General features: G+C 39.9%; 1 protein-coding gene across 1 annotated transcript; it reads right to left on the reverse strand.

The window, feature by feature from the left end:
* Positions 1 to 847: 847 nt before the first annotated feature.
* Positions 848 to 13,631, reverse strand: LOC135495528 (DNA topoisomerase I, mitochondrial-like). Its single transcript, XM_064784274.1, has 17 exons — positions 13,536 to 13,631; positions 11,494 to 12,290; positions 11,125 to 11,207; positions 10,736 to 10,823; positions 10,334 to 10,559; positions 9,911 to 10,032; positions 9,561 to 9,683; positions 8,871 to 9,058; positions 8,578 to 8,641; positions 8,275 to 8,355; positions 7,740 to 7,883; positions 6,996 to 7,250; positions 6,335 to 6,449; positions 5,840 to 5,967; positions 5,583 to 5,677; positions 5,112 to 5,261; positions 848 to 4,668 (listed from the first exon to the last, which is right to left on the reverse strand). The coding sequence occupies exons 2-17, from the start codon at positions 12,277 to 12,279 to the stop codon at positions 4,566 to 4,568; spliced, it is 2,751 nt and encodes a 916-aa protein (XP_064640344.1). The 5' UTR covers positions 12,280 to 12,290; positions 13,536 to 13,631; the 3' UTR covers positions 848 to 4,565.
* Positions 13,632 to 14,244: the final 613 nt, after the last annotated feature.

A 14,244-nucleotide genomic window follows, 5' to 3' on the forward strand; every position in this document is an offset into this window, starting at 1 on the left:
TCAGTGTTCCGGCTGATTATACTCCCGGCTACCCTCACAAGTCGCCGCTCTCTAAGGCTGTCACGTTGACGTATCCGTACAACGCCTTCAACAACAACGGGTGTCAGAGGCCTCTCAAGTTTACATACCACATCTGAGTAATTGTGTGTAAATGATAATCGGTCTGACAATAAAAAGATACGGGTCACAACCTCAAACAGTGCACCACAACCTACCTAAAAATTAAGTTCACTTTTTTCAAAAATGGTGTCTTTGACACATTTGTACCGTAGTACCCTAGAAATAGGTCGTTTTTTGAGAACGCGTCTTCGATACGTGCCACAACCGTTGCAGCTGGTAAAATTGAGGACCAAAATAAGTCTTTCAACCCTCTGAACACCCCCTGTGAAATCCTTTTGCCTCTCAATTCTGACCAGCCACCAGGGACAGATTTCAGGTTGCATGCAGATGCACTGCACGCTCGTTGATTTGAAATTGAGAATGAACTTTGGGCAATTGACATCAGAACACTTCTCACTTCCTGATCCAGCCAGGGAACAGTGCAGAGTATGCCGATGTGGGGGTCTGTATTTGAAGAGTGATGTTAAACCCAAAGCTACACTCAAGATGCAGTGGATCGGCCTTGTTCCTCACCATAAGGAGACCCAATTAAAATGATGCAATGGACTGCCTCAGGAGTCGACTCAAAGCAAGCCCAGATGCACCATCGGCAGGTCTTCTTGGTGAATTTCAATGGTGGTAAGCTGGTTGTGCTAATGTCTTCTGATTGTGACAATGTCTTTGGCCAACCATCCTCAGTCAATTCAGTGGAGGACATGGGAACCAAAAATAGAAACAATTCAGTATATATTTCATTATCATGTCATATTATTAAAATCGTTCCACATACTTAACATAGGCGTGTGTAACAACCAAAATAAAACCATACACTATATTGTGAGTACATGTACTACACTTGGACACCAGAACATTCATCTCCACTAGCTTGAGGTGGAACAGCTAGAATATTAATGTGCAATTGTCCATACAAATGTACAGGTCGCCCCAGCTTACTTAGACTGAAACGAAGTACATTTAAAAGATATAAAATATACACAAAATGACGAATGATTTTGATGTATGGATGTGTTTGTCTCATTCACCTGAATTTTGTGAGATTTCTCAACCACAATGACCACATAGTCTCAACTAGATGGCACCATGATAGTGATACCATCCGCAGCTTAATTTTCTCAGACTTTTCGCTGCCTTGTGAAAAATTTTCAAAAAAAGTTTTGTAAGAAACTAACATTAACAAAGACATTCCACATAATAAGGGCTTTAGGGTTTGAGTATCAACCAGCTAAACAGTCATTACATCTGTTTTAGGAGGAAAAGAGCGTCTCCCCTTCTACCATAAGACAAGAGGTGAAGGACATACCGTGCACTGTAACCAGGGATTCCAATTTTTCCCGCTAGTAAAATGCTGTTCTTCATAAAAATACTGGATGTTACCACAAAAATATTCTGAGGCATTCATATCATTAACATTACATTTGTCCACTCTCATAATGTCGATATATATAATATTTAAGCAAACATACAGCATTGGTTCTGACACTTAAATAATGGTGTGATGGAATTGGTCGTATACAGCCACCTTCCTATTTACAGACTATAAAATGGCACCTCGCACCACGAAGTACCACTTCTAACAAAATGTTTCAAGTACATTTGACGGTCGTCGACCACCGACCAAACTTCATTAACAAAATCATTCGATTATCAGTATCCTCACCCTGGAGAATCAAATTTCTAGCTTGCCGAGAATCGAGCAGGCCTTTCAACTGGCCAAGCTTGCCTGTCCTTGGAAAGGCGAGTTTTTAAATAATGTCAGATAAAATGTTTGGTTGGGAGTCTTTTAACCAAATATTGTTGTGTTCATCTGGCGATGAGGTTTTTTAAGCATGAATTGCTGTTTCACATATAGAGGAAAATCCTGACATTGAACAAATCGTTTAGTGAAAGAATACAGAGATTCAATTTCTTTTAAATTGGAGAACAGGTTTTCCAACAACTTTCTTGGAGATTCCACAAGTACTTGTTTACAGTTGCCGTAACAAGAATTGGTGATCGCATTGACCTCCGATCGATATCAAATCTACGGATTATCACGCTCAATTTTACCTGCAAACAAGATATCTTTTTGTCACACACATCAGCGATTATTACCCATTTGCGCAGTGCGACATGGTGAGCCCATTACATGAAAACATCAGCTAGAACTGACACACCACAATACAGCAACTGAAGTATTTTGGCACAAACGTGGCATCACATTTAGCCATGGGAATGTATTCTGCACAGCACAGCAACTAATGTGTAACAAACTGATCGAGAGCAGAAGGAACATAAAAAAGTCCATACCTAAACCTATGCAAACAAAAATAACGCCCGCCCATCCTTTCTTGTTTGCAAGGTACTACCATGAAAGTCACAAGAACTTCCATAGTTTAAATTCACTAGCTATTTGCACATTGATGTTGCATTTAACATCAACTTCATCTTTTATTCGTACTGCCATTGGACTGTGTGAATATCCCCAGCCCAGCTAAAATCCTTTGATTTGAATTTGGTACCACAAATACACTTGCGTGAAAAATTTATCCAAGTGAAAAATACCAAGGCTACTCGTGAATATTGAATGCATAGAAAACGACACTGGATTTCATCTGGTCTGAAGTGAACATTGTAATGACCATTAATGATGCCAAGGCCATCCTCAAACAATATAGACTTCGTTGTAACACAAAACTCGAGAGTCCGAACGCCTTAGTTTAGGTAAGTAGCGTATCCAACAGCGGCCATTTCCAGCTTTTAAAGGGATAATAAACGCTCATTTAAGCACACATAACTAATTTCAAAAAAAAAAATACTTATCAGATAAATTATCATTGATTTTTGAACCAATAACAAAAAATTTCATCTCAAATTGTTCACCACACAAACTGGGTGATGATATTGATAAAACCAGATTATAATGTCATACCTTCAATATTTCTAAAAATTTTAATCCATTTCTGTAAATTTTAATCCAAACAGGACAAAGCACAAGAAATTTAAGTAAATAAGCAACCAGTAGGGCTACTTTCATTGTTTGGCGAAATCTGTGAGACCATGTTGAGAGTAAAGGAATTTGAATACATCATCTGGAAACCTCTCACAACTATTTTTATCTTAATTTCAAGACACTCAGGGGTTGAAACTTTCCTTCATACTCGATGTAGCTAGGACTTGTGAGATCAGCATCAGATTTGAGATCCCAATTGATATCTATTTTGCTGCAGTTTAAACCACGTTTCACTTTTATCGCTAACTATTTCCCCACTTGGCGACAATTTTAAGTGGAATGGAATGGAAAATTCGCAACCGTGAAAATTCATGAAGCAACTTGACATCTTTGAACAATAAAACTAACTACACTTTTTTGACTATCAGGCTCTCAATCACACTAAATACACACCTTTTAACAATGAGTGCGACCAAATAGGGGGTCAAAATTACCAACGAAAACATTGGCATCAGATATCAGCATTCCAAAAATGACAGTTGTGGCGTTGATGGAATCACAGTAAAATATGCCCTATTTCAGAAGAGGCAAGGTGTGTCTGAAATGATGTGATTGAGAGGCCTATATCTTCATTTGCATTCTACAAATACAACAGAGTGTGACCAATGAATAACATAATGGCAATCACCAATACATTTTTGCATTTTCCAGAAAAAGTGTTCATTTTTAACCACTGAAGAGCAGACACTAAACAATCCATAAGTAACAGGTTTTCAGAACCAGCAAATACGTACAAGGAATTCTTGAACAAATTCATTTAGTTGGTTAATCCAGTATAACGAATTTACTATGCAAACCCAACTTAGCAGACTGACGTAAAGAAGTTTCAATGTTATTGTGACAAAGATTTCAAAGCATACATTTGGAGACATTGTAACATCACCGATACATTAGTGTACTCAGTCATGTCACTTGTACAGTGTCATCCCCGACTGTTGCTCTGCAAGCCGACGCGTTTATGACAGCACCATTTATGGGCCGACTCGTATCAAACAACAAAATTTGCATCTGCGAGAAAAACATCAGAAGCCAAGGAAAACACTGGTTGTGAATGCTAAGAAAATTCTACTGAGATTTCATCTTTTTAGAGTGATAACAACTCCACATTTGCATGAGATGAGATTTAGCCATTCTTCAAAGACTATTTTCACGTGCACTACAATTTGAACTCATGTTACACGTGAACATTTTTATAACTGCATGAACCCTGAAAAGTCATATATCGCAATTTTCACACATGATCTGTAAGAATATCTGTCCACATTTGAAAATCCATGTAAAATTCATTGTATTCGTTATATTTGAACATCATGCCACACTCGATGTAAAATTCATCCTCGTTTTTTCCATGACCGTATTAGAAAATATCCAGCCACATTTTGAAAATCGAAGTAAAATTCATGCTCTTCTCCATGAAATCTTGCAATGAAAATAATTTCCTACAAAGTGGCCTGGGTTAAAACACAAACTCTGGTCCCACCATGTTAATGGCCCACTTGAACTTGTCTCGCTGAGTTTTGTTGTAGATCTTTTCGATGGGCACCTCCCATTTCTTGCACCTGTAGGATAAAGAAGACTGAATCAACTACCAATACCTCATAGCCACGCAACAGGGTCCAGGTTCGATCCCGGGGAGAACCCAGGAATGTTATTTTGATGAACTGCCTTTCCACGAATTAACCTGGATCGTCCTTCGAATGAAACCTAAAACTGAAATTCTTTGTACCCGGTGTCAATGCCAGGGCAATTAAACGATCCCACCCAGTTAGAGACATGAGTAGCCAGCTTACGTGGACTCAACCCCTGGCCGAAGACACGAGTCATGCGGCCAATAACCCCAACTTGTGCGTAACGGTACTAAGCTAAATCTCTTGCCTTTGAGGAGGAATACCCCCTGGAGAATATCAGCTCCAAGTGCAGAGAGAACACAGAAGAAGACTCGATTCCCATTCGATTCAACTTCCAAGTGCTCTGTCGCATATTGACTGACTGGTCAACTTACCACGCCACGCTGATCCTGGGATCCAGATAATTGAGCTTGGACGTTCCCAGGGCAATCTCCTTGTTCTCGTCCTTGTCAGTCTGTAGCACTTCGAGTTTTGTCAGCTGTTCTTCGAGGCGCTCAAGCTGTTTCTTCTTGCGGTCGTAGTTGCTAAACACAATAACAATCGTGATGAATTGGCAATTGTACGATGCAGCATTCCAGGGAAAGAGTCTTCGACTTCACATAAGTGCAATGCACGAAAGTGATTGTTATTGCAACATATTTGAAGTTAATCTTATCAGAGACTGATTGAAACGTAGTTATATAAATTAAGTATAAACGGTCAGGATCTAAACTCTTCTGTTCTCGCTCAGCACAGATGCGTACTTCATGGGGATCAGAAGTCTAACATGTTAAAACATCATTTCGAGAACAAAACACTCTGTCAACAGTTGGGGGAGTTTCACAGGGTACATCCGAAGTACATACCTCTTATTTTTCTCATTCTTGCAGTTCTTGAAGTCAACCTTTGCTTGTTTGACATTCCTCTTAGCTTCCTTGATTGTATCAAGCTTGGCATCAATCTGTAATAGAATCAAAGATATAAGCCTCTACCTGTACACAATGCTGGGCAACAATCTGTAATAGAATCAAAGAGATAAGCCTCTACCTGTACACAATGCTGTGTTTCCAGCACTGGGACCAATTCCAGAAAAATTCAAGGCGTTTATGAAATGTTTACTAACCTTAATTTGGAGATTCTCCATCTGTTTTGAGAAGTTTTTCGGCACTGCCCTCTGATGGTTACACAACACAGCTACCGCCCTATTGGCTCTGTTGTACGACAATAGTTTGGCGGGAACAAGATCTTCTTCTGCAAATGGAACAGAGTATAATCATAATAGTTTTTGAACAGTTGTACTTGAAAATGATGCTGCAGCTAGTTGCACTCAGTTTACCATGAAATAATTTTCGGATCTAGATTCTAGAAGAGGTGATATTTCCATAAGAGATCAAGATAAATGTTAAGATTGGTGAACCGTAAGTGGCTGCAAATGGAACAGAGTATAATCATAATAGTTTTTGAACAGTTGTACTTGAAAATGATGCTGCAGCTAGTTGCACTCAGTTTACCATGAAATAATTTTCGGATCTAGATTCTAGAAGAGGTGATATCTCCATAAGAGATCAAAATAAATGTTAGATTGGTGAACCGTAAGTGGTTTTCCGTCCAGACATACCTTGAGTGAGGAGATCAAGTTGCTCCTGTAACGTTCTCGAGGCATTGTACGTCCTGAACACCTTGGCAGTGAGTCCATCCATCAGCTCATGGAGGTACTTGTTTAGAATGGAGGTCTGCAAGAAACAATATCAATTTAGAAAAGTCAATAAGGATATAGAGTGAAGAAAGAACTGGCTTCGATACGCCAAAGGTATTCTGTGTCATGTGGGCGAATGGCCAATTCTCCATCCACAAACGTCATTATTTGGCTTTTAATTTAATGTCAAACCTGATCCTGATTGTTCTAACCCTATTTGATACAGAAGATTCTCTAGTCATTGGGTACAGTAGAATCTTGGATGAAGAATTTCAGATGTATTACTCAAAATGCTCTCGATCAGTGGAATTTGTGCTTCATAACTTTATCAGAAGTCTAACATGTTGTACATCATTTCGAGAACATTGCAGGTGACCAAGATCGCAGGTCGTAGCAGCACAAATTAATCAATTGGGCGGCGCTTAGGACCGCAATGGACATAACTAGGAAATTCTTGTTTGGCACCATACATGTCAATTGACTCAAGACTTCAGTCGAATACCAGGAAAACAATAGCAAAACTTGTCATATGGAAAAGGAAATACCCGGTAACATAAAAGTAACAGAGTCATAAAATACTTACATTTAATCGATCAAAAACATCGTCCTCCCCAGCCTTTTGATCAGTAAACATCTGTAGATTCTTGAAGACACGTTTCTCGACCGCGACCGCGTTCTGGTATCGAATGGAATCCTTACCGAGGAAGTCGAACTCGACGACGTAGTCCTTCCCGTTTTTATGTTCGTGCAGCGAGAGATGTTCCACGCGCAACGAGCAGCAACCAACGGTATCTGCACTCTCTCCCTCCTCTTTCTCGTTACCAGCCCTCAACGCAAGCTACAAGGGAAAAAGTCAAGTTTATTTATTTATTATCGAGTCACCCTACTAAAACAGTCGAGCCACTCTTCACTTTCGAGCCACTCCTGCCTTGAAACACCAGTAATCAGGAGAGAAAACTGTAGAGAATGGGTTGCTCGTGACACCTCAAGAAATAGCACAGCCTAGGCAAATGGACATCACAGAGCGGATTCTTCGCAATGAGACGGTTGAAAGATTCCTCAAAGGCAGATTATAGGAGTACAGTTTACTCTTGTCAAGCGAAATTCCCCACCAGCACTTTATAAAGTGCTGTAAGTAAGTACTGTCTCAAAGCACTTTACATTCCAGCCTAATCCAGAAAAGGTTCAGTGGAAACTAAGGAGCGCACACACTGCATTCCACTTGGCCATTACAGGAAGAGGTCACTTGATGTGTGAAGACAAGATCTCGTGTCACAGAAATGCGTCACACTGGCTCAAGACAGGATCACGCATTATACAAACTCACCTTATCAATAAAATAGAGAGCCACAGCCCTTTGTCTGATTCTCATCTCCTTGGACTTCCAGTCCTCTCGATACTGTGCTCGGATCTTGTCAACGCATTTATGGAGGCGTCGGGCAGTTTCGTATTTCATCCAATCCTTCTCACCCTGATGATAAACAATCACCGATTAATCAAATGATTTCTATCAATTAAGTAATCATAAGTGTCGACCTTATAACCAGGCATTGACCCGTCACGAGTAATGCCTTGGGCAACATACTTTAAAACATTGAACTAAGTTTTAAAGTAACTTGTGTGCCTAATCAGGAACTCTTTTCAAAATGGTCTCCCTCCAGAATTTTTTTTAAATCAGTACTTTTCAGTGTTTTTGCAAATGACCTTCAGTACTCCAAATGGAATATTGAAGAAAAAAGTTATTTTGCTTTAAGTGCTATTTCAGTTTCACACAGTTTGACAAATAAAATTGCAGGACTAAATACTAAAAGCACTGAAGAGTAGGAAATGGTTGCCAAACTGTGCAGCTGTCAAGCTCTTACCTTTATTCTAGAGTTTGCGTTCAACATGATGTACTTGATTGCTCCCTGGATGTTCTCGTTCCAACTGCACAGCCATGTCACCTAAAGAAACAACAATTGATTAGTATTTGAGCTGAAGAGTTTTGGCAGGCAGCAGCACCCTACCCTGCCTTTTATAAATTTTTTCTTTTTGCCCAGCCATTTTTCAGAAGAGTCCAACGCATTTCTATTTAAAGCAGGGCGCTGCACCAGGCTGTCTTTTTCAAGCTGTACCCTAGCCTTTTTAGATTTATCCTGACACACGGTTAGATCCATTATACTTACGGTATTGTCATGTCGAACTTCCTTCCACCTGTGACCTGCAGGAGCGACAGGAATATCCGAGTTTCTGAAAATAATGGACAACCATGACATAATTACTTGGAAGAAATAAAAGACTGCCAAATTTTTACGAGGGTTTTGTCTTTGCGAATTTTACATAACTGTGATTTGTGAAGATAAAAATCACCAAAAAAAATTTGATTGGAAAAACTGAAAGAAGTTTTGCTCACACTGGTCGCAGCTGCGATCACAGATTCTCGCCACACGTACCTCTGATGACACAAAAAATGACTCACTTGCTACAATTGATGATGACATCTTCTGGCACAGTCCTCCGCTTCAACATGCCTTGTTTGGGATGATCACCACGTCCACGGAAAAGGCCTGGCGGTTCAATCCTGAAGTTGCCGATCTTTTCCCGGTGTCCGTCAAACGAACAGAAACCGTACTCTTCAAGAAGTCGTTCATTTTCCTCTTTGATGGCCTGAAATGCATGTAAATGATTCAAAATGTGACGATAATAGTAAACATTTTAAAGTAAAATTCCTAGGTAAATTTGAAGCACTTTATGCGGAAATTTGAGCCATCCAGGACAATTTCTTTTTTTTGGATATAATGGCCCTTTCAAGGGTTGAAAAGACAAACTACCAGAATGCTATTTTTTGGCCAAGCCACGAAAAAATAAACTGTTTTCATTTTGTTTACTCTGTAGTTCTTGATCAGTTAAGCTTGTAATCATTTTTTTCAGCAGTCTAACATGTAAAAACATCATATCAAGAACTGAATATTACTGACTGATCCAAAGAGCATGTGGTGTACTCTGTCAGCGCAGCCATGTGCCATAAAAATTTTGATCTACTCACAAACTTTAACAGATACCACAGCTTTCAACTGCCAGCCCATGGTCACCTCAATTGGAGTATCACAAATTAGATGCCCCATCTTATGCTGGTATGAGATGAACGATTTTGAACACTTTCAATTACCTTTTTCTCCTCTTTACTCATAGCCTTTCTTTCTTCTGACTTCTGTTTGAAATGAGCGTCTATTTCTCTGAAGTTGCACTTCTTCAGATCTGTGATTATCTTCTTCTCATCTTCCTTCATCATCTGGAAACGAGGATGAAAAGTTACCTCAACCCTAACTAGTACATCACAACCTCTCTATTAAGGACACCCTTGTAACATGTCATAAGAGGTGCTAACTTGGACAGTTGAGGACTGTCTAAAACAGTTGACATGATATTTATTCAAAAACCCCTAACTTCTCAACATTTGGGTTGAAAATATCCGATTTTTATTTTATTTTCCGAAATTGTGGGCCAAAAGGAACAAACCTTTCTCCAATCTGTGAAGAAGTTTTTATTGAATACGTCCTTCGTCGTGTAGTCATTATCCAACATCCTGCCATAGAAAGTAGCCACCTCTTCTGCTTCTGGACACAACCTCATCTTCTTGCCTGAAATGGATCATGACATCGAAGTGAATTTCACAAGACCAGCGTTATAGCCTACTTTGGTTAAAATGTACTTGTAATTCTTGATCAGAAATGACGTAGTTTGATCGCACTCAACTATATCCTTTGAACAGTGGCACTTCTTTTGTCAATTGATAACCTTTTTTTGTAGCGATTTTGGAACTGTCTATTTTGTTGGAAGTTACAGAGATCATCACGCACAACACCTACAGTCAAGTGCCTCCAACATGTTAGCTGTCGACACAGCTATGCCACAACTGGGACAACAACCTATCACACCTACCGTCGTAATAGAAATGGACATTAGAGGGCAATGGTTCATAATCAGGAGCAAAGATCGGCCCCTTGTGTTCCAAGAAGTTCCACTTGACACCATCCCCTCGACGTTCCTCCTCCCACCATTTCCAAACTTCATCCTGTTCCCCTTCTTTCTTCACTCGCTTCTTGCCACCCTCCTGCTTAACCGGTGTCTTGTTAGGGGTCTTGTGGGGGGTGACCTTAGCTTTTTTCTGAAAACAGAGATAATTTAAATTTCATGAAGATTTTAGCAATTTTTCATTCTGTAATTGCCCATGTCATAGACTACCCTATCCTTGATTAGAAAAGGTTTCAAGTTAACATCATTTTTTGTTGGTACCGTCCCATTTCTCTTTTTTAATGAATTATGAATATATAATAAATTCACCTTTAGAGGCATGTCATCATCATCGTAATCAGCCTCGCGTTTCTTCACAGACCTTTTCACATCTGGCGTCTTCTTGCTTTTCTTTGCTCTGCGATTTTAAAGAAAGACAACTTGTTCATCAATGTGAGCAGAGAATCGCCAAAGACTATTATCAAGAAAACCTTCTACTTGCCCTGGCTACGGAGAAGACAATTCTTATTCACTGGGTTGGCTTTAGTTATTCAATACATATACTCTAGTATAGTATACATTGCTCACCAAAACCCTCTTTTCTTAAACATTTAACCTGAGATAGTAACAGCTTCAGTAAGACTAAGAGCATTATCTTCCAAACTATCAATGATAAATGCATCTGTAGACCTGACACTCCTGGGCGGCAATATACCTACCTCTGATCAAGGGGTTCATCATCAGAATCCTCCACTTGGCGCTTCTTCTCCTTTTTAACCTCAACCTTCTTCTTCCTGGCACTCTGAAAATGGAACGTTCGCAATATGAAAAATAATTTCAGGAATAACAGGCTGCAAGAAAGAGAACTGTCATATATATATTTCGTTAGTTCCCAATCAGAATCAATCTGTCATCAAATATGATCAGCAGTCTAACATGTTAAAACATCATTTTGAGAACCTAAGATGAAAAACTCAGATTTTTTATTGTCTAACCTTTTGATTTCGATACTTTTCACTTTGAGTTCAATACTTTTTACTTTGAGAACGCAGAAGAAGAAGAAGAGTAACTAGTTTACCACAACTTACCAAGGGGACGTCATCCTCACTTTCCACCGCGGCCTCATACTTGACTTTGACTGGTGAGTGTTTCCTAGGCGACAATGGTTCCTTCTTCACAGGTGATGTGTCCATGGACTCGGACTTCACTGGCACAGACTCAACTTTGATTGTCATTTGTGGTTTCTTGGGAGCGTCTTCCCTCGACTTTCTTTCCAAGCTGGAATTCGACGACCCCTCTTTTGACTTAGATGAGGAGCCTTCTTTTGGTCTGGAACTTGAATGTCTTGAAGAGGACGAAGACCTGTCCTTGTCTTTGGATGAAGACGACGAGGACTTGTGCTTGTCCTTGTCACGATGCTCTGAACTATGCTTTGAGATACTGCTAGAGCCCTCTTTAGGCCTGGATGAGGAACTAGACGAACTCGATTTGGAATGCTCCTTATGTTTCGAGGACGAGGAGTCGCGGTGTTTGTCCGAGGACGAATGACTCGAAGACTTTCTGTCACTGCTACTGCCCTCTTTTAACTTCGAAGAAGAACTAGATGAATGTTTTGATGATCCGTCTTTGTGACGCTCACCATCTCGATGCTTCGAGCTGCTGCTCTTGTGAGATGAGGAGTTGTGACTGCTGGAACCGTCCTTGGGCTTTGAGCTGCTGTGCTTTGACGAGCTGCTACTCTTTTCTCTGTGGCTGCCTGACTTGTGATGATTTGCAACCTTGTCCTTGTGGCCATCTCCATTATGAATCTTTACAGGTCCAACGTCCATACCATTTTCAACAGGTGCATTATTCTCCTCTGTGTCCGCCATCATGCTTTTCAGACCTGAAAATAGCACCAGTTAGAATACATGTAGGTGGCGCAACCAGGCAGTTCATTTTCTTCATGTTGTTTCTCATTCTTTGCTAAATGAAGGATAATGCAGAAATGGAGAGAGGGACACTTTGGCCGTTTCTGCATGGAGCCTTCTTTGGGGATGCACTTTTGATTTTTTGGACCTTTTTATGCATAATACGTCTACATACTTCTCAAAAAACTTCAAGATTAATCATGATTAAAATATTATTCTCTAAATATAAATTAAAAATTCAATTCTTGGTCTATGAGTTGTCAAATGCTTGAGACTCTTTACTTGTACCTCCTGGAAACTTACTGGGACTGGTTGGCCGAGGGATAAATAAAGCCAAGAAATGGTTGACGATAATTAAACGCCGAGTTTGCATAACAACATAACCATTTACATGTAATTTTTTCAATAACAACATCTTTTGCACTCAGTTCAATAAAATAGTCAATATTATAATCAACGACGTAAAGCATGACAACACTGATTTTGTCCTTCCCACCCATCAATCCTAACACACACCAACCAGACACAAACAGCTGACTCTTACAAAGAGTGGAAATGGCCAAGTCCAGCCCTGTGTATTGGATAGAACTCCCCGTACATTCATAGTATATAGGACTTCGCAATATGGAGATACAATGCATTGTGCTCATTTGAAGCGAAATTATTCTAAAACCACTAGTCAGACCGTGCCCATCTTTCTTCAGCATATAGCCACTGAAGTACATGACAAATGTGCTGTACAAAATTTTGAGCAAAAATGCAGTTATAACTGCCAAAATAACATCAAAAGAGCTGCCCCCACAGCCCACCAGACTCTGAAAATTTTCCACCGCGAAGCCATGTCGAAAATTTTCTAAGTCCACCATGTTTCATTAGCGCGATTCGCACTTAGCCATTTTTCTCGACATCGCGCCTGGGCCAGACTGTAAAATAGGGGTGGTGGGCCACACTCTCAAGAAGGGAATGGCGAAATTAAGACATGATATGAAGTAGGGGGACGAAAATAAAGGAGAACCGGGGCAAAAATGTGGGCAACTCGGTCCCGGAACTGCGACCTCCTCGTAGAAATTTCCAGCAGAGAACGTACTCTGAAAATTTTTCAGCCATTTTGTACGAGTGTTCGAAAAGAGGGTGAAATGGAAGTGAAATTACACGATAACCACATAATCATTTTTGAATCAGTGAGGTGAAAACGGTAAAGTGGGTTGTAATCAACTTACCAATCAGATTAGAATTGGCTGATCTTCTCTCTAAAATGCTGATTCAGGATAAAATTTATCGTCTTTGTGAAGCAGAAATGGCGAGCAGGTATGCGCGAAAAAGACAAAGTACCCTTTTACCACGACTGAGCATGCGCGTTTATCTCGTTCCTAAAACATCATCTACATAATCCTGTACATTCGAGTAGTGCTTTGAATAAGTAGTTAATTTTCGGAACGCGGTCCCTTGTCTATAAATGGAAACGCGAGCACGTGGCTAAATCAGCTGGGGATAAAAGCCCCTTAGTACTAAGCGGCTCCTCTGAGTGGAATGAACTGGTGAATATACCGATGGTGTAATGAATAAGGAGGTACGGTAAGGATGACCGCGCCCATGATGCCCTTCTAAAAAATTGCCCTTGGCTATTAAAAGGTATTTGTAGGGTAATATAAGGTAAATGAGGGGGTTAAATTAGGCCATATGGTCCAAGTCATAATTTTTTTTTTAAATGAGTGATTAGCTTACTTTGCCAAATGTACTTACCATGACTTCTACATATTGTCTGAATAGACAAGACTATTGTCTGCAATTAATAGTGATTGCCAGTCTTTGTTAATTCTTAATGATTGGTAATTGACCCATATTTGGCCACATGCAGCTAGTCAGACAGTCTAGTGAGTGATTACAGCTCACTATTTCTGTTGAGTGCTTACACTCCAAGGGATAGCA

The sequence above is a fragment of the Lineus longissimus genome, chromosome 11, assembly GCF_910592395.1.
Source record: "Lineus longissimus chromosome 11, tnLinLong1.2, whole genome shotgun sequence".
Lineage (NCBI taxonomy): Eukaryota > Metazoa > Nemertea > Pilidiophora > Heteronemertea > Lineidae > Lineus > Lineus longissimus.

Coding starts and splice junctions, on each gene's coding strand:
- LOC135495528 (XM_064784274.1), bottom strand. CDS start 12,279: ATGATGGCGGACACAGAGGAGAATAATGCACCTGTTGAAAATGGTATG. Junction 10,824..11,124: donor GATGAACCCCTTGATCAGAG/GTAGGTATATTG, acceptor TTAAAATCGCAG/AGCAAAGAAAAGCAAGAAGA. Junction 5,678..5,839: donor TGGAGAATCTCCAAATTAAG/GTTAGTAAACAT, acceptor ATTCTATTACAG/ATTGATGCCAAGCTTGATAC.